The sequence below is a fragment of the Callorhinchus milii genome, unplaced genomic scaffold, assembly GCF_018977255.1.
Source record: "Callorhinchus milii isolate IMCB2004 unplaced genomic scaffold, IMCB_Cmil_1.0 Scaffold1, whole genome shotgun sequence".
Taxonomy (NCBI): domain Eukaryota; kingdom Metazoa; phylum Chordata; class Chondrichthyes; order Chimaeriformes; family Callorhinchidae; genus Callorhinchus; species Callorhinchus milii.
In genome coordinates, this window is record NW_024704742.1 from 115,059,573 (window position 1) to 115,080,212 (window position 20,640).

The following is a 20,640-nucleotide window of genomic DNA, read 5'->3' on the forward strand; positions in this document are numbered from 1 at the left end:
GGCCCGAGGTGTAGAGGCGCTGGCGTGAGCCAATCAGGAGGGCCTCGATCTTGCTTACGTTCAGCTGGAGAAAGTTGTCCCTCATCCAGGATGTCCCTTGATGTCGGACAAACAGTCAGTCAGGACGCCAGTAGTCCTGGAGTTGAGGGTGTAGACAGAGAGACAGAGTTGGGTGTCATCCGCATAAATGTGGAAATTTACCCCATGTCTGTGCATGATGTCACCAAAGGGGAGCATGTAGAGGGTGAAGAGAAGGGGACCGAGGACAGAGCCCTGAGGGACACCACACAAGATGATGCAGGGATTGGAGGAGAAGCCGTTAGCTGAGACGAAGTGGAGGCTGTGTGAAAGGTAGGACCTTTTGAAAAGGTCAATCCACTTTACAATATACCCTGTGAAGTGCTTTAAGACACCTTGATGATGTGATAAGGCTTTATATCAAAGGAAAGGTAGGAAAGCCTTTTTAAACATAACAATTGTTGGCAGTAAGAGATACAAAAAGTAACGGATACATTATTCAATTTTAATTAATTACATAATTAGAGGTATCTAATTCCTTCTGTCCACATGTGTTTACATGTTGCATTGTTGACCCCATTGTAAGATTTGAGTCGTGTTATCACTCAGATTTTACAGACAAGAGCATCACTTGACATTCCAGTCGCTAGAAGCATTGCTTTGATAAACCTACATTTGGTATAAGGATTCAATTTAGTTCCCTCTCATTTTACTGTAAAAAGGAAGTGACAATGAGGTGAAGCTTGTGGCACTTAGACAGGTTTACAAACAGTTCTTGAGGGTTCTGAGCTGCAGCTGAGATGCAGATTTCTGATGCTGCTCACAAGGGCTTGCAAGGAGTTTCTGGTATCTGCTATTCACCTAGCAAGGGCTCAAACCTTTGCTTGCCAGAAGTCTAACAATCAATTCCCAGCATTCGTTTACCTGATATATTCTGGTATACTGTATATTCTGGGACGTCCTCCTGACGTGAAAGGCACTTTACAAATGTAATTTGTTGTTGGTGGTGATGTATGAGGTTAGAGCCTCTGTTATAGAGACAGTTTTCTTCAAATAAATACATTTATCCATTGTGCCTTTTCCCTGCAGAGAGTTTCCAACTTGCAGTTGGAGTGACAAAATAATGTTATGCAAATCAAATCAAATGGCACTGAAGTGTTAAACAACATTCTACCACTAAACATTTGTACAACAACAGAATTGCACTTGGTGCATCACTCACATAAATTTTGAAAGTCAAATGAAAATGACCAGGTCTAAACTTGTTTCAGTGAGGAAAGAAAGCAAATTATACACCAACACCAAAGGCATTAAACGTGCCTCATGACTCTAAACATTGTACGTTGCAGGATATTAATGCAACTTAAACTGAAATGAGGAGAAATCAGGTTTTTAGGGATTCCCTTAATGTGATTTTTTTCTGCTACTCTATTAACAGATTCATCAAAAGACCCTGAAAGTTTTAATCCTCCTGTTTTGTCTCAGTGTCAACATTTTGTTCCATGAACTCTCTGCCACGATTCCTGTTGTCTCTTTCCTCCTGAAGAGTCTCTGTTGAACCTTCGACTGTTTGGGTATTGATCTGGGGCAAGGAATGTGTCCTTGAAATAGCCACACGTCTGCGTGGGTTTTGATCAACTAAACTGGAGCAGGTATTTCTGGACTTGTGTAACCTTTCTGGGCGCCGACAAGCTTTGCCACAGTCAGCAGCAGTAGTCTCTTTCCTGCAACCGTCCTGTTCTTTCAGTTGTTTAACATACTGTTCTTGTTCCTCCACTCTTCGGGCCAACATGTAACTAACCTTCCGCTGATGTGCCAGGGCCTCTTCCTTATCATTTAACTGCCAAAACAAAGAATAAATCCACATATACTCTGTTAGTAATTGGTAACTTACTGCATGAAAGCCAATGAGCACTTCAATGAATACTCTTCTGTGCTAACATATGTACAGTTAGCAAGATATTTGTGCAATAAAACATTGCATGTTATCAAGCCAATAATGGTATAAGAGGGGGCTTTACTTTATTAACACAAATCAAAGCCAAGTCCCATTGCTATGCAGCTTACTTCCATTGTAAATCGTGTTTTGATCTTGCACTCAATTTTATGCAAATGTAGCTCTTGCTGAATGTTCACTATCCAAGATACAAATGCTAAATAATAGCTAGGTGAATTAGAGAAACTTTTGTGAGAAACCCAAATGACTAAAGGAAAGTTTCCAGTGTACAACCTACAAACCAGGAAAGCCCCATGTTTGATCCCAGTGCTGAATAACTAGATTTATGCTAGAGCAATGGTGGGGCTGCAAAAATCGGTATCTGTAGTACTGAGCGAGGGGAGCAAGAGTGGACAGACAGAAAGAAACACAGCCAGGGTCTCGCTAGACGTTCACTCTTGCTAAAAATTGAGCATGCATGGAGTGGGTTAGGGCACCAACAATCTTATCTGTAATGCCCCTCAATGAGCAAACAGCCTTTTCAACACTAACTCCCTATCTAGCCTAACACATGCAGAATGGTTGCTATGGTAAGGTCCCTGCTAAGCGCACAGCTGATGTCTGTGGAACTGTAGCCCATCATGGCCATTGCCTTTAAGAGAAGGGACAAAAATATACATTCAGATATCTGATTTCAAAATAATTTTGAAATGGTTTTGAAAATGTCACTGAAGTAGCAGAACAACACAGTTGTATCTTCCTCCTGCTTATCAGTATCTTCTGTGTAGCAACCTTAGTAATATAACAATCCCACATCCAAGGTTTTTATTACCACGTAGAGTCCTGTAGCTCAGTGGTTAGAGCACTCGCTTTGCAAGCGAGAGACCTGAGTTCAATTCCAGGCAGGGCGAGACCTTGGGCAAGTTTCCTTACTCCACACACCTAACAATAATCCCTCCAAAACCAAAACCAATAATAAATTGGTCATTTTCAATCTACGACTGTTTGTGGGACATTGCTGTGCCGAATTGGCTGCCGCGTTCGCCCACAAATATACAGTCAATTCACTTTACAGTGTGTTCTGTGAAGCGCTTTGAGACGTCCTCCCGACGTGAAAAGTGCTATATCAAATGCAAGGATTATTATTATTATTATTACCAATGCTGGTATTTCTTTTCAAATGTTTAGAAAAAGAATGCTATATTATTTTTAAAAATTATTCATATATATATATAAATGTTTGATAGTAAAGTGCTAATAAAAGTGTTGTATGGGATCTATCACCAGGTTAAAGCAAGACAAACAATGTGGGGTATTAAACTGCAAATCATACAGACCAAGTCTACCAGTATCTTCAGAATCTCTTGTGGATCATCCAGTATTTCCAATTTCTTAATGTCTGCTGATGAATTGAGCAGCCCCTTCAACCTCTGCCCTAGAGAGCTATGAATTCCTGGCTTCTTATGAACAGGCTCTAGAAGGGATCAATAAAAATGTAACCATTACTCACCAGTAAAATCAATAATTCAGATTACATCTATGCACCAATCAATGTGATCCTGGGACACCAATCTGAGCTACAATTCAGTCGCAACTGTTGCACGACTGAACCTAATAGTGGATGCAGGTAAATTATCTACATATAAATTCAACATTTTACTATAAGTCATTGCTTTGTAACAAACCCACCACGACACCGATTGAGAATTTACCCTTTTCCATGAGTCGGTTCCATGTCAGTCCCTTCAAGAGGTCTTTCCTATGTAGCTCTGTCATCTTAGTCATTTGAAGAGTTTGATCATTTGTCCTCTTCAGCTGCTGCTCAAAGGCAATTCTAAAGGCATCAGACATCACATAGGCCTCCTCCTTTCGTTTTCTCTGGACATCAATCTAATGCAATGCAGTTCAGTATTATACATAAAGATATAGAACAAGTCACTTTCTACTGTACACTCAACAATTCACAATGGCACCAGCAATATACTAGCACATGTCAAGACTAGTCTTGACTGATATTCCAACAACAACTTACACATATATAGCATCTTTCACATAGTCAGAACATCTCAGAGTACTTTGCAAAAACTGAGAGTGGCCGAGCTAGGAGGGAAATAGGGGGGAGGTGGCTGAAGGTATAGTAAAAGATAAATATTTAGTTGGGATTTGAAAGCACAGAGGAAGGGTGTGAGGTTCAAGGATTTCGGAACAGACTTCCAAAGGTCAGGGGCAAAGTATATGAAAACTCACCATCGATGATGCAACAGAGTGGATGGCAGGGAGTGGGGGCATGAAGTAGCAAAAACAACATTTATATTATGCCTTTCACATCGTGAGGGCCTCCCAAGGTGCTAGACAGTTAACAGTTGGCACCTGAGTTGGAGGCTGGAATCAAGAGGGTGGAGGGCAAGGCAGGGGTGAAAGACGATCGAAGGCACGTTCAAAGAGGAAGGTCTTGAGACAGACATTGCAGGAGGCAAGGGAGGGGATAAGGCGAAGGGAATCCAGGATAGAGTTTCAGAGGGTGGGAGCAGAAAGGTTGAAAGCCTGACTGCTTCATAATCCGACCTACATTCTAACACCACATGCCCTTCAGTCTCTTTTGGATTGAGGAATAAGTAAAACCTAAGAACAAAGATTGGTTCAACGATGAACGAATCACAGAAAGCTGTTCACGCACATTATTAAATACTTTATTCATAATAATAATCCTGCATTTGATACAGTGCTGTCGAGATATTTCAAAGTCCTTCAAAGGATTTTACTGTAAAGTGTTTTGACTGCATTTTGTTGGCAAATTTATAATTTAATCTTGTAATATGGAAACAAAGTGAGAACATTATAGCTTCTTATAATTAAATTGTTATACAAAGATATTACATTAGATTAAAGTAAGGAATGACAGTGTATCTAATATAAACTCAAATAGCACAATGGCAGCACAAACTGATTTTGATAACTCACAACATTTTTAAAATCCCTCTTTCAACTTATCTGCTCGCGATCAAGATAACTTCACAAGGGACCAACCTCTTGCTTCATCTGCAGAAGCTGTTTCCTTGTGGCAGCTGCCATTCTGGCACAGGTACAGGGCTCTCCTCCAGGACTATTACAATGGCAGGCCCCCAGCACACCAAGCTGCAAGAAACCAACAAGAGCCATTCACTGTAGGTGTACACTGGGGCTTGGGATAGAATACTGGGTTCCCATACCTAAACTTTCAATCCTTGTCCTCACAGCCTGCAGGAGTCTGCAGAGATCTGAATTCTGAACACCCACCCACTCCCCCACGCTTGCTATTCCTCACAGCACTGTGAGACTGGGAACATGGTCAATGGAGTAAAATCACAGATATCTTAGACATGGAGTTGGATCATTAGCATGTTGGACCTCTGTGCTGCTGATTACAACTCTTGTGGCGTTTAACCAATTTTTGTTACACCCACAGTTAGCAAAGAATTTATTTACGTCAGGTTATATATAACTGGATGTTACTGTAGAATAAAATGATTTTAAAGGGTACTTAAAACCTGGGGGAGATAATGTCCAGTGAAGGGATTACCTCAAGGGTTGTAACTTCGGTGAAGCCATTCTTGCTTGTTGACAATAGTCCCCGGATCATCTGCTGATCTTTCACATCGAGCATTGCAAGTAGTTCTGAAGAGCTCTGAGTCAAAACTGAGAAAAGAAAGACGAGAGCATCTCAACGAACGCTTATATCAGAAGCGAGTCACAGCAACCGAAGAGAGGATACCTTAAATCAACATGTGAAGTTTCATAGAGGGATATATTGTGCTTGTGGAGCAAAACAGGTCAAGGTTTGAATAGTTAAGCTGTGATTATGATGAATATCTTCGAGTTAGTGCTGGATTACTCTGTTTAGAATTTCCTTCCAGAAGATAGCTGGAGTAGGGCAAATTCTACAACAGGGTAGGTTTTAGATAAATAAAAGTAGAAAAATAAGTGCATTTTTGTCATTTTAGTCACATTGTAGGGACCTCAATCCGAGGAGGCCTTGCTTACCTTACCCCCCCACCCACACCACCCCCATCTCCCCTGTGGATAGCAATAGTCTAGTCATACTAATCTCCTGCTCCCCAGATTCTGACAAACAACAAATTAGGACACTGATCCAAGCCAAAGGAGGGGATTAAAAATACACCTCTCAATTCTGGAACCTGGGTTTCAATCTTTTCCTTAATGTATAAATAATTGTTTCATTTGATTTAGTGCCTTATCATGTTGTTGAGAAGTCTCAAAGCATGTCATAGAATATACTGTAAAGTTTTGTGGCTATGAATTAGACATATTCTGTGTAAAATGTATTGACTCGGTGAAGTTGATGTGTTCAATCTCGAGGAGCTATCATGTGCTGCTTGTGAATCATTTTTATTGTGTACTTCTAAAGGTTTTGGGCAACATAATCTTTCATAAACAATTTAAAATGTAATTCACGTATGGAACTGTAATTTATATACAGGTTCCTATTCACATCCGATCAACTTTAAGATCCACATTTTAACTTTAAAATGCCTCCCCGCTATTTCCCACCGTATCTCTGATCTTCTACAACAACAACAAGATTACATTTGTACAGCGCCTTTCTCGTCGGGAGGATGTCCCAAGACGCTGGACAGTGTAACAGCATTTCAGACCCGAACTGGGGTCAGGGGGGGAGAAGGGAGGCGAGGGGAAGATGACCAATGGCATGGTCGAAGAGGAGGGTTCTGAGGCGGGACTTGCAGGAGGCTAAGGAGGGGGCGAGGCGGAGTGATTGGGGGATGGAGTTCCAGAGGTTGGGGACAGAGTGGCTGAAGGCTCTCCCGCCAATGGTGGGGCGGGAGGGTCAGGCGACGTGAAACAGGCCGGAGCTGGCTGAGCGGAGGGAGCGGGTGGGTTGGTAGGTCACAGAGGTGGGGCGAGGCCATTGAGGGCTTTGTAGGTGAAGACCAGGATTTTGAACTGGATCCTCTGAAGGATAGGGAGCCAATGGAATCGGGCGAGAATGGGGGAGATGGGGTCACGGAGTTTGGTGCGGGAGAGGACACGGGCTGCAGAGTTCTGGATTATCTGCAGCCTGTGGAGGGAGGAGTTGGGAAGGCCAACAAGCAGGGCATTTGTACAGTCGAGCCTGGAGGTGATGAAAGCATGAACAAGAGTTTCAGCGGCCTGAGGGGTGAGGTAGTGGTGGAGTCGGGTCATCTCCCTCCAACTCCCCCATTTCCCACACTGATTGGGCGTCCACTCACTCTTTGTGAAAGCACTTGAGATGGTTATCTCCATGAAAGGTGCTATGTAAAAGTGTTCGCTGAGAACTTACTAGCATTTTCTGATTTGAGATCCCGAATCTCTGCATCTCTTGCTTCCACAGTTGCTGCAAGTTCGGCATTTTCAATGCACAGTCTGTGAAGCAAAGCAACAAGAACATGATTGTACAATCTTTTACGTAAACATTTACATTTACTAGTATTAGTTTACTAGTTCAATGAATAGAAATGATAATTGAAGAAACGTGAATCCAAAGAAAATTAAGAGTCCATTAGTGACAATACAAATTTACACTTATATAGTGATAACGTATTAAAAAAAAGTGGATAAGATTTGTTGGCATTTAATATTCCTTCACTATTGCATTCCTCTCGATAGATGTTTATTTTACAAAATGTAAACGCTCACTTGTCCTCACAGGACAAGTAGCAGGAAGCTTATTGGTGCCTCATACTGGTAAATTGTAGAATTTTAGATAGCAGAGCCTTAGCACTGTGCCAACACACAATTGGGGTGCAAATTAATGCCTTACTTTCTACTGACCCGAATGTGTGCTTTTCAAGCATAGGCAAGCAGGTTTACTTCTTTAACCACCACCCCCACCCCTGAAGGAAACTGTATCCTCCACAATTGGCAAAGAAAGTAAGAGTTTAAATGTTTGAACTGAGATTAGCGACTGAATCCATGATCTGTAAATATTACTCCTCCCATGACTGAAAATGCAAAGAGCTGATAAACCAACCACTAACCACATGGTTAAAGTTCAATTACTTCCAATCAGGCATTATAATGATGTACACAAGTGATACACATGTCAACATAAAAAATGGACTAAAGCACATAGCAATCAAATCACTTATTGGAAACTAATAGAAAGGTATTTACCAGTAAAATCATTCCATTATCTTGTGGGTCTAACCCTGCTATGCCAAAATTGTTTTAGCCAGATAACAAGCAAAATCAACCGCTTTTTGTTAACTAATTTCATATCCGAGTCTAGTGAGTGATGGCAGGTGATTCAACCATGAAAGCATCATAGCCCTCATCTGAAATCCATGCCCTTTCTACTAGGAAATGATAGATAGCGATCAAGAGGACGGTCCCAGATTCATTGGTGAGGTCATCAGTAATAGGAAATTGTATTATTTATATTTTTAACTATTTATTGCACATTGGTTCAACTTTAAATGCTTTTTGGAGGGAAGCTACATTAAGCTGGCATTAAGTCTGGTTATCATTCTTATTCTGGGACTGAATAAATGTCTATTAGATCAACGTATTCATGACAGGAATATAAATAGCAGCACAACAGGACCACATGGATACAGTCAAATCCTGTATCTGTGTGAATCCACACAAACCATAGTACACCCAGCACTGGCTCAACAGTTTCCCACGCTAAACAATTGCTGATGATTGGCTCTATAGATCATTGCTGACATCACTTTCTACATACTTCGCACTCTAGACTACACAGGAAGCGGTAACGCTGCGCTTCTTGCACATGAGTGCAATATGCAGGAAGTGGCATCAGTATCAACTTGGTAACCAAGAAGTCAGCCATTTGTTCTCGGTTGCATATAATGCCACCACTGAGAGACTGGACCTAGAGGACCACATTATAATGAGTTTGCCTTCTATCAACACAACAGGGCCACACAGACACCAACCTGACAGGACTACACAGATACCAACCGGTCATATCTTTGCATGTAGGTTTGTTTGAAGTTCTTATGTTTATCCTGATTGAACTCTTTTTCCCACTGCAAAACATTTACTTCCTGTAAATAACAACAAACTGTTACTATCTGTTAGGTTATTCGGTGCTGCTCGAGAACATCCCTGGCAATCCTACAAGACTTACAAACGCCATTATACCCTCTTCAATAACACATCCTGGTGACAGGCATATGGTGAAATCCATGATCCAAGATGGGCTTAGCGATAGATACATTTGACAAAGTGTGACAGATAGTTTGGAATGGAAGGTAGTCTCCTGAAGGAGAGATTGCGCGAGAATGTACCTCCCCTAGGGGTGGGCCTTTGCTTACTTGTCCAAAGGATGATTCTTTATGTGTAGTCACCTAGTAGCAATAACAAATTATATTTATGTAGCACCTTTTACGTTGGAAGGACATCCCAAGGCACCCGACAGTTAAGGATTTGTAATTTATCTGGGGATTGGAATCAAGAGAGGTGGAGGGTAGGGGGGCGGGGGTGGGAGTGTGGCCAAAGGCACAGTCAAAGGGGAAGATCTTGAGATGGGCTTTGAAGGAGGCAAGGGAGGAGGCAAGGCGGGGGGGACTGTGGAATGGAGTTCCAGAGGGGAGGGCAGGAGAGCTAAAGGCCCGACTGCCAATGGTTGGGTGGGCATGTGGGGGACATAGAGTAGACCAGTCCCCACCGAACGGAGAGAACAGGAAAGTTGGTTTGGTGTTAAGAGGTCGCAGAGGTAGGGAGGAGCAAGGCCATGGAGGGCTTTAAAAATGAGGATGAGGATTTTAAACTAGAAGCAGCAGCAGGTTAGTCAATCATGGGGGCTAGTACAGCCAAGACCACAATGGACTAACTGATTGACAAACATCCACTTCTAGGAGAGGTCTCTGTATAGTCATCAGGAAAACATCAGGTTATTGCTTCCCCTGCATGGTTCAGTGCTGTTGGGGCCAAGTTATATTGCCTGCCCCACACCACTTATTGGCTGAGAATAGCTAACAGGAAAACCAGGAACAAAACCTCTGACTTTTCTGGTTTGTTTGGCTCTATGCCATGTCACAAGATGTATTTAACCCTCCGAAATAACCTAAAAATCAATAACAGTGTGTTGCTATTTTATAGGAAGTGAATGCTTTGTAGTGGGTTGGGAAGAAAGAGAAGAAGAAAGACGAGAGATTTCTGGAAAGAAAAGTTTATTTTAAAAAAAAGAAACCAAAAAGTACAAATTGTGACTGAACTAGAAACCTAGAAAAGACACCTAAAGAAACCAAGTCTAATATCTCTTATTCACCCACCAACTGGAGGTTTCCAGGGTTGGAATATACACAAGAGGGGTAAATAAAATAATAATCCTTACATTTGATACAGTGCCTTTCACATTGGCACAAAGTCTCAAAGTGTGTCAAGGATTTATTGTATAGTGAGTGTGCATTTTGTAGATGAAAGTAGGAGCCAATTTGTGCACCTCATTAGCCCACAAACAGCCATGGTGATTGACCAGTTTTATTTGGGGGATTGTTTGCCAGGGAGAAACTGCATTCTCCTTTCGAATAGTGCTTGGGGATCTTTAACATCCAACTGAGCAGGCATCAGTTCAATGTCTCATTTGAAGGATGACACTTCCAACCAACAATGCAGCACTCCCCTACAAAGCATTGCAGTGTCAACCTAGACTATAATCTCAATGTAAATTTGTTCGCAAACAAAAGTGTTGGCATGCCGGATGAATGAACTAAACAGTACCAGGATGTGCAGTAAGCAGGTCACACCAAGCAGTTTAGCCACAAAATAAGCACCAAAGATTTCTGATACAATCACCCAAGTATAGTACAAAGTTCAAACCTATGTACACACCATTTTGAAGTGCAATAGATTGCAGTTACACTTTTACGACCTATGGTAGTGAGAATGTTTGTGTACAGGATGTAGGGGAAAGATACTTCCACCAAAACCTTTTGACAACAGTATTTAATACATTCCAATTTTCAAAAGTGGAAAAAATTCTGAGGTTTACTTTAGAATTTCCCCAATGGCTAATGGGTAAACTCACACCTAGTTCAGCAATGAGACATTCGGTTTGCTAGATCACATGTCCGAATGCCATTCTGTGCTAGTTTCAGATAGAGCAAAAGGTGCAATGGTAGAATTGGCCTCAAACCCCATGGATTAAGAAGAGGAATTTCAGCCAGATATTTGCCTCTGATCACTATCCCTGCTGCAAGATGGGAGTCAATAGAAGAGAGGTTAGGGCTCAGCGGTGATGTTCCTCCTCTGCAGTCATTGGGCTGGCAACATTCACACATGAATAATAATAATAATCCTTGTATTTGATATAGCGCCTTATCACGTCATTGAGACGTCTCAAAGCGCTTGACAGAATATATTGTAAAGTGAATTAACTGTGTATTTTGTGCATGAAACGTAGCAGCCAATTGTGCACAGCAGTGTCCCACAATCAGTTGTGGATTGAGTGACGCAATTTACCGACCGAATAATGTCCATGTGAGGTACAGAAGGAGATTGGCACCTAATGAACTGGGTCTGGACAAACAGAAAAGGAGTTAAAAGCCTTTGAAGGAGAAATATTGGCAATCAAAAATAAAGGCTTAATCTGCTATAAGGCGGAACTGTTGTAAATAAACAATTTCCTTACATAAACTAGAAGAATGACAATAAAATGGATTTCAGGTGCGGTGTATGTATTTGCACACAAAGCAGTACCTACCTTTTCTAAAATCTTGTTACGTTCCTCTGTTTTCTGTAGGAGGGTCTTTGTGTGAGGGATGGCTTTATCAAGCACAGCCTGTGAAATGGAAACAACATATCAGGATGTGCAGAATGCTCAGCATTCAATTCACCAGTAGGCAGAGTTCAGTTTACATAATTATCATCTACAGCCTGGTCAACAGAGGTGAAACATCAGTATATACACAGCAAGCAGCATACAATAATCATAGATTTACATAGATGGTACAGCATTGAAACAGGCCGTTCAGCCCAACCAGTCCATGTCAATGTTTATTCTCCATGAGTCTCTATTCACTCCTTACTGCTCCCGACTCCCTCTATTCGTTTTGCCCACAAAATATACAGTCAATTCACTTTACATATATTCTGTGAAGCGCTTTGAGATATCTCAACAACTTGATAAATCGATATATCAAATGCAAGGATTATTACAATTATATATTTAGCTTCCTCTTGAAGGCATTTATACTATTATCTATATACGTTTTAAAGAAAAGTAACTGAAGAATAAAAATGGCCAAATGTGACAAACAAAACAAAAGCTATCGTGAAGTAATCAGGTGAACCTACACTGTAGCCTTCAGGCCTTCAGAGATGAGTACAAATCCACAGCCCCTTACACTACAATACATTTTATAATTTTTCTTACAATAAAATTATAACATCATACATTTTAAAATAATAGGGAGCGAGAGTACAGTGAGTTAAAAAAACATTGTTCTTAGTTCTGGAATCAAATTTTAATTCTGTGTAGACTGATGGGATTAAGACACCCCCGATTCCTGTCTCCCTCCCCCACTAATTTGATGAGTGACAATACAACAGTTTGAATACTCAATCCAGTTTCAATAGCCGTAATTCTAAAGCATTAAACATTTCATAATACCTTCCTCTATTGGCTCAGTGGGTAAGAGGGCTGGACAAAGACTAGGAATGTCCCAGGTAAGTAAGATCTTTGGCGTGTGCTAAATCACCTGATCGCAGACAGTGGGTTGTGTGTGAGACTTACAAACATAATTAGTGAAAAGTCTCCTGGTGCGTAGATACTATGCCTGCAGCTCACCATTTGGTCAATAGATTGCAGAAGATGTGGCTCAGTGTGGAAAGTGTAAAATAATTAGTGAAGTTGAAAATGCGCTCACAGGAGAACAATAGAAATAACTGCTCAAATCCCTCGGAAAAAGTACCTTGGCACAAAAGGACGACCCCTGCAGGTCATAATAATAATAATAATAATCCTTGCATTTGATATAGCGCTTTTCACGTCAAGAGGACGTCCCAAAGCGCTTCACAGGCACACTAAAGTGAATTGACTGTATATTTGTGGGCGAACGCGGCAGCCAATTGCGCACAGCAATGTCCCACAAACAGTCGTAGATTGAAAATGACCAATTATTATTGTTTTGTTTTGGAGGGATTATTATTAGGCTCTGTGTGGAGTAAGGAAACTTGCCCAAGGTTTCGCCCTGACCTGCCTGGAATTGAACTCAGGTCTCTCGCTTGCAAAGCGAGTGCTCTAACCTGTGCTCTAACTGAGCTACAGGACTCCATCATCCGATGTCTATCACACTGACTAATAGTAACTCAGCTCCAACCATAGACCACCCATAAAATTATAATCTAGAAATACTCTTCAATGCAATATGAAATAATAAAGCTGATTTCAACCGGCACATTTTATACTTTTGTTAATGCAAATAATTGTCATTTATTTTATGGGAAAAATATTTTAAAGTGACTGTATTATATTAGGCTCCACTGTGCTGAATTATTAATAATACATGCTCTCGCAGTCCCTGCATGGAGCCTTGCCAACAACTTCCTCCTCCTCCATCCCAACCACATCCACATGTACATTTTATTATCACCATAAATGGTGGCGACATGGCCTTCGGGTTTACTGTTGAAGCTAGTTAGTATGATTTTACTTTGCCACTTTCTGGTTCAACCATTCAATCACTGCACAGTCTTCACTTGAAATGTTCTCTTTTAACTTTGTTCTAGTTAAGCACCATAAAGCCAGCTATTAAGCACTTTAGGGGGCTGACTACAAATGCAGCGATTACACTTTACAGTAAAATGAGGTGAATCGCTTTGAGGCGTCTTGACGACGTAATAAAGCGCTATATCAAATGCAAGGATTACTATTATTTATTACTGCTTGTAAAATCTTAAACCCATTCACTTTGCTTCACAGCTAGAGCATAACATTCCCCGCACAACCAAATACTGTATTAACCTAAAGAACTAATATGAGTGAAGACGTACTTAATACCAATTTATTATCTTGGGCTCCAGGTACTAACAATCCTATCTAAGATCCCCCACTGAAATAATTGACTGACCAGTGGAGCCCCACTGACTAAATCAGAGACTCAAAGTAGACCAGTTAGTGAAACAGCAAACTCACCATGCTCTGCAGTATTTTCAATGCTTCATATTTCCCCTCAAGCTGCTTTTGTGTTACTTCGAGCTCACTTCGTAAAATCTCTGCATCCTGAGTATTAAAAAACTCAGTAGTCATAATTCAATAGTAATTGAAAAAAAACATTAAAAGCAGAGCTGGGTTAGAGTGAGGTTCTTTACCATTAATCTATGTTTCATTACAAAAAATGACTATCCTTTAAATAGATGCAAAAGTAAAGTACAGATTATCTTTTAGAGCAAAAAAGATTTTTTTACATTAAAGAATAAAAAATAAATTAAAAATAGAATTACCTCAGTGACTTCCTGAAGCCTTTGTTTCAGCTCTTCATTTGTCATTTCAACATTCAATGCTGCAGAGATAAGTTAGGTTTCAGAAAAGTACTAATCTTCATTTGTTTGTTAGAACCCAGTTGTTAGTCAATTGGCAGATTGCTAACCGGGGTGTACAAAAAAAATTGTGTCACTCAATCTACGACTGTTTCTGGGCCACTGTTGTGCACAATCAGCTGCCACATTTCGCCCATAAAATGTACGATCAATTCACTTTACAATTTATTCTGTGAAGCGCTTTGAGATGTCTTGATGACGTGATTAAGCGCTACATCAAATGCAAGGATTATTATTATTATTGTTAAAAGCAAAAAAGACATATTCTCGATTTTGCCTTAATACATAATTACTGTATCTAGTGATGCCAACATAGAGAACATTTTTATTTCTTCAAAAAACAATTTGTTTTATCCTCCTAGAAATTCTTTTCACAGTTTCTTTTTTCAGTAAAACAATAACAAAATTACATTTGTATAGCGCCTTTCACATCAGGCAAATGATAAGATCATCTAGTAGAACATTGACATGAAGACTTACACTGTATATATTTTAAAAATTGAAAAGGTGTAATACATTCCTGATCCAAGCAGAGGATTCAATATATTATAGCACTAATACTCACTTGCACGATCACAGGAAGGATTTGGATGAAGAAGGCGCTTTGGTTCATTCAATCGCAATCTTTCAGAATACCGTCCCTTCTCTCTTCCTATCATACCACCAAATTTAGAGTTCTACCCTCAGTCAGCCTTCCAAATAACTCATTCCAGATGTTACTGGAGTTACTGGACTCATACATTGAGTTTTGTATTAATTATTGATGAGTTTATCCAGATACAAGCACTTTATCATGTTAGGGTTTGATATTTATTAGGCACATTGGCACAGATATAGTATTAAAAAATATGGAGGAGATCAGGCTTCACATATCTTGTTCCACATGCATCTATTTATTTCACTGTTAATCACATTCACTGCTTTCCTCCGACTTCAGTTACTGCTGAAAATACAGCACTACAACTTACTATAATAATAATAATCCTTGCATTTGATATAGCGCTTTTCACGTCTTCTAGATGTCTCAAAATGCTTCACAGAATATACTGTAAAGTGAATTGAATGTATATTCTGTCGGTGAAATGCGGTAGCCAATTGGGTACAGCAGTGTCCCACAAACAGCCGTGGATTGAAGTGACCAATCTTTATTTTTTTGTTTTTAAGGGATTATTATCAGGCACGTAGAGTAAGGAAACTTGCCCAAGGTTTCACCCTGCCGGGAATCGAACCCAGGTCTCTCGCTTGCAAAGCGAGTGCTCTAACCATACCTTAGCACATACATCCTCCTGTAGATCGATGTGCTCTAGTTCATCTTTAACCCTTTCTGATTTTCTCTTTGTTACATTCTAAGTATGAATCCATTCATCTCTTCAGATTCTCTTCACCTCTTTTCTTGCCAATTGTCTCCCTTCTTCCTCCTCGACCTCTTCCTTTTCTTCTTGCCGAGTACTGCCAAGCTATAGTTCCTCCAGCACCCTCTGCTTCACCTGAGCCAAGTGCATGTTTATGTGTGACCCTGGATCCTAAAGTGTTGCCAGTTTATTCATTACAGAGAAGCTTGATCCTGTAAATACTTTACGTAACATCAAGCGAGGCAATTCTGGCTGATTTCATTCACCCCCTCCTTAGTCCAGGGGCGCTCTGAGATCAACTGTAGCAAACCAATTATTTTATCAACTCAGATCAGCTCACTCAGCGAACGCCAGAGATTCAATCTGCATCTTTCTGGTCTGTATGACTTAATACAATACACCTAGCGATACATTTACCTACCAGGCCATCAGAGGGAGTACAATAACTCTAACAAATTCTCCTTACAACTGATAAAACCGCTCCAAAAGATATGTAGAACAATTTCACTGATGGTAAAGAAACAGAAACAACTCCCAACAGCTGATCAAGTGATTTTGGCTAAAACAGAACGTGACTGACTGCAGTAAAATTGATATGAGGAATTATAAAATTCTCAGCTTCTCCTATAGTTCATTCAGCAACATATATTGAGAACTGCTACAAATTTACAAGTTTCCTAACTTAGGAAATCTAAACGTATTTGCTTGCACAAGCTTTATAGCTATTTATTGTGGGACAGATGATATCAAAGCAAAAGCTTAGTGAAGTTTACCAGCGCTGCTGCGTCGCTTGTGGGCATACATTGCATCAGCGGAGGTCAGTTTGTGCATTGAATGAGGGAAACTGTTGTATTTGGTCCAACGGAAACATGGTATGTTTTCGTTTTCTTCACCCTCTTTAGCATCTCTACCCGGGCCACAGTCAGTGGCATCTGATCCTTGTCGAGATCTTGTGCTCTCCACATTTAAATCTGTTTTTTGCTCATAGATGCCGCCAGGTTTCCTGCGAAGGCCATCGCCCAAGTCTCCACTCGACATGTCATCTTCCACCTTTTGCCTCGGTGTTCCAGGTCCTTCAGACATTCGTGGCTTCACTTGGATTTAGTTGCTTATTTACCTGCATGAGATGAAAAGTACCAAAATGAAACAGCGAACCTTTATTTTGAAAGAAAAATGTATCAAATTAATTTGTTCTGAACAATTCGCCTTCAGAGATTTGAAAGAAATAAACTTGAGCTTCAAAGGTGGCCCTGATAAGCACAGCTCAGTGAAGCACTAAGACATACAGATAGGTTTGAGTGCCAATCTTCAGATGAGATGTTAAACTGAAGTCCCATCTGCCTGTACAGATGGACATTAAAGTTCTATTTGAAAAGAGAAAGGGATTTCGCCCGGTGTCCTGACCAACAATCTCCCAACTAAAATTGATCACGCACTCCATGACCGTTTGTGGGACACTGCTGTGCATATCTGACTGCTGTGCTTTGTCCACAAAATACACAGTCAATCCACTTTACAGTTTATCCTGTGAAGCACTTTGAGACGACTCAACAACAACAACAAGATTTCATTTATAGAGCGCCTTTCACGTCAGGAGGACGTCCCAAGGCACTGGACAGTTGGGTCAAGACCCAAGCAGGGGGGAACTGGTCAGGGTGAGGGGAGGGAAGGGGCGAGGAGGGGTAGAGAGTCGAGAGGGGAGCTGAAGGCACAGTCAAAGAGTAAGGTCTTGAGACCGGCCTTGAAGGAGGAAAGGGAGGAGCAAGGCGAAGGCACTGGGGATGGAGTTCCAGAGCCTCGGGGCTGAGAGGCTGAAGGCCCGGCCACCGATGGTAGGACGGTTAGGGCGGGGGATGTGGAGCAGACCGGAGACAGAAGAACGGAGAGTACGGGCGGGTAGGTAGGGGGATAGTAGGTCGGAGAGGTAGGAGGGAGCAAGGCCGTGAATGGCCTTGTAGGTGAGGATGAGGATCTTGAATTCAACTCAACAATGTGATAAGGCACTATAGCAAGGATTATTATTATTATTTTAGTAAGATAATCTCATTTTAGGCAGTGGCTTGGCAGTATTTCAATAGACCTGATGATACACTAAAACACCAAAGGTACAATAGGGATATTTTTTCCACCTTGTTCTCAAATTGTCAACAGGCTAAAGTGTGGAGAAAATATTTATTTTTGTTTTCACCCCTTTTTAGTTGAATATTTAGCTTACAAAATACAGTCACTACATTTTACAGTATATCCTGTGAAGCCTCAAGACGTGAAACACACTATATGAAAGGCAATGATTACTATTATAGTTTTATTTTTAGGGGTAGTTCCTCTCAATCCCTAATGCAATCAGATGTATCTTGTATTGTGGCATTTTACACTGCCTGTGAGCAAAACAGTCAATGCCAAGTCACTGAGTCAGACTGAGACACATAGTATCACTATTGTAGCAGGAATTTATTTTTAGATTTGGCCTAAGAGAACTCCATACATTTACTCCATACAACTCCACACAGGGTTGAGCCAAGATTGAGTTGATAGACAGTCCTCTGGATGGATGGAATTTCAATGCAGAATTCAATGAAATTCAATGGTTAGTTTAGATACTCTTAAGCATGGTGATAGGTTGCCGCATGTATCTGACACTCAGCTGACCAAAAAATAATCAATGCGGAAACTGGGGTGACTGAGAGAGAGCAGGAGCTGGTACTCAGTTTGGGTTAAAATGTCTGAAAATCATACTCGAGCCATGAATTCTGAAACTGTGGCAGGAGAGCTTCCTCAATAGAGTTGTGGATGACAGCAATACAACAATAAAGACACAAGCAGATCAGAAGGTTAGTCTATGCTGAATTAGCTGATCTAAGCTTGGGCAGCTGTTGGGGCATCCCCAACCGGCCTTAGAGAGGGCAAAATCAACCAGCAGACCCACTCCAAACTTTGATCCAGTGATTCACTGGAGGGCAACCGGCAATTGTGGGACTACACACCAGTAAAACACTCAGCACCTTCAGGAGAGGAAAAAGTAAAATTGGCAAGTCAATGAGCAAAAGCCACGTGCAACCAGAAACAGAGGCTGACACTATCTCCAGAGGCAATGTTTATGTTGTAGTGAGGGTGGGGGGGATGAGTCAAATAGTAGAGGATCACTTACCACAGGTAAGAGAAACAGCAGTGGACATTGCTCAATACACAGAATCTAATTCTCTCCAAGTATTTTATTTTTTCACCCACAATGTACACAACAAATCCACTTTACGCTATATCTTGTGAAGGATTATTACTGAAGATGGAAGTGGATTAACTTTTTCTCTGAAAAACACTAACTCTTAGGGGTGTTTAGTTCTGTGAGCACCAATGGTTCACCCAAAGTATATGTAGATCAGGTAACAGCACAGATCAGGTACTGAACGAGTGAGGAAGAGAAAACAGGTTAAAAAAAGTGTATCAGCAAAAGGTTTAGCCTCTCCTAAATGTAGGTGGATTTAATTTCCGTCGAACGACTGCAGGGGCACATAGAATCTTACAGCACAGAAGGAGGCCATTCGGCCCATCGTGCCTGTGCTGGGTGGTTGAAAGAGCTCTCCAAGTAGTCCCAGTCCCCCGCTCTCTCCCCATAGGCCTGCACGTTTTTCCTTTTCAAGTACATATCCAATTCCCTTTTCGCAACTTATTATTTTACCGCTGTAATATAATAAAGCCCAGACACGGGTGCCCTGGCACTATTTGCCCCTGGTGATGGTCTGGGTTTTCCCTGTGTTGAGGGAAGAGGAGTGGATCAGGGGGAGTGGAGTGACCTTGGGAGTCACATCCTGAAACAGAAGAGATCAGAGCTCCTGGTGACCACCTCTATCCCAGACCAGTCACACACAGCAGGAACACGCACCACCTGGTGGTCCCATCAAAGAATATAATAGACACAGATTTCTTACAGGCAATAAGAGGTTTAGGAAATGTCGCAGAAGTGCTGCCTCTCCCCTCCCCCACCACCCCAACCCCACCAACCCCATCACCACCCCCACCAACCCCACCCCCACCAACCCCACCCCCACCAACCTCAACCCACCAACCCCAACCCCACCACACAACCCCACCACCACCCCACCACCACCCCCACCAACCCCCACCCCCCCCCACCAACCCACCCCCACCAACCCCAAACCCCCCCCCACCACCACCCCCACCAACCCCAACCCCCCCCCACAACCCCACCACACCAACTCCCCCCCCACCACCAACCCACCACCACCCCCCACCACCCCCACCAACCCCAACCCTCCCCCCCCCACCACCACCACCCCCACCAACCCCACTCCCCCACCCACACCACCACCAACCCCCCCCACACAACCCCACCACCACCCCCAACCCACCACCCCCCACAACCCACCCCTCCCCCCACACAACTCCACCACCACCCCCACCAACTCCAACCACCACCCCCACTCAACCCCACCACCACCCACCACACCACCACCCCCACCCCCACTACCCCAGCACCCCCAGCACCCCCCAACCCCACCCCACCAACCCCACCCCTCCCCCCACAACCCCACCCCACCACCACCAACCCCACCCCCACCAAACCCCACCAGCACCAACCCTCCCCACCACCAACCCCACCAACCACCCCCACCAGCACCCCACCAACCCCAAACCCTCCCCCCACCACCACCCACCAACCAACTCCCTCCCCACCCCCACCCCACCAACCCCAACCCCTCCCCAACACCCCCACCACCACCCCACCAACCCCACCACCACCCCACTAACCCAACCCTCCCACCACCAGCTCCA

General features: G+C 42.3%; 1 protein-coding gene across 1 annotated transcript; it reads right to left on the reverse strand.

Annotated features, from left to right (window-relative positions):
- Positions 1-509: 509 nt before the first annotated feature.
- On the reverse strand, positions 510-16,966 carry ccdc125 (coiled-coil domain containing 125; the record flags this gene model as incomplete). The annotated part of the gene is given in 11 exon segments (XM_042334593.1): positions 510-1,858; positions 3,292-3,428; positions 3,667-3,844; positions 4,982-5,089; positions 5,514-5,629; positions 7,272-7,354; positions 8,915-9,000; positions 11,661-11,738; positions 14,094-14,180; positions 14,402-14,460; positions 16,623-16,966. Coding segments are annotated over 11 exon segments (1,620 nt in total). The 3' UTR covers positions 510-1,480.
- Between the last annotated feature and the right edge of the window lie 3,674 nt (positions 16,967-20,640).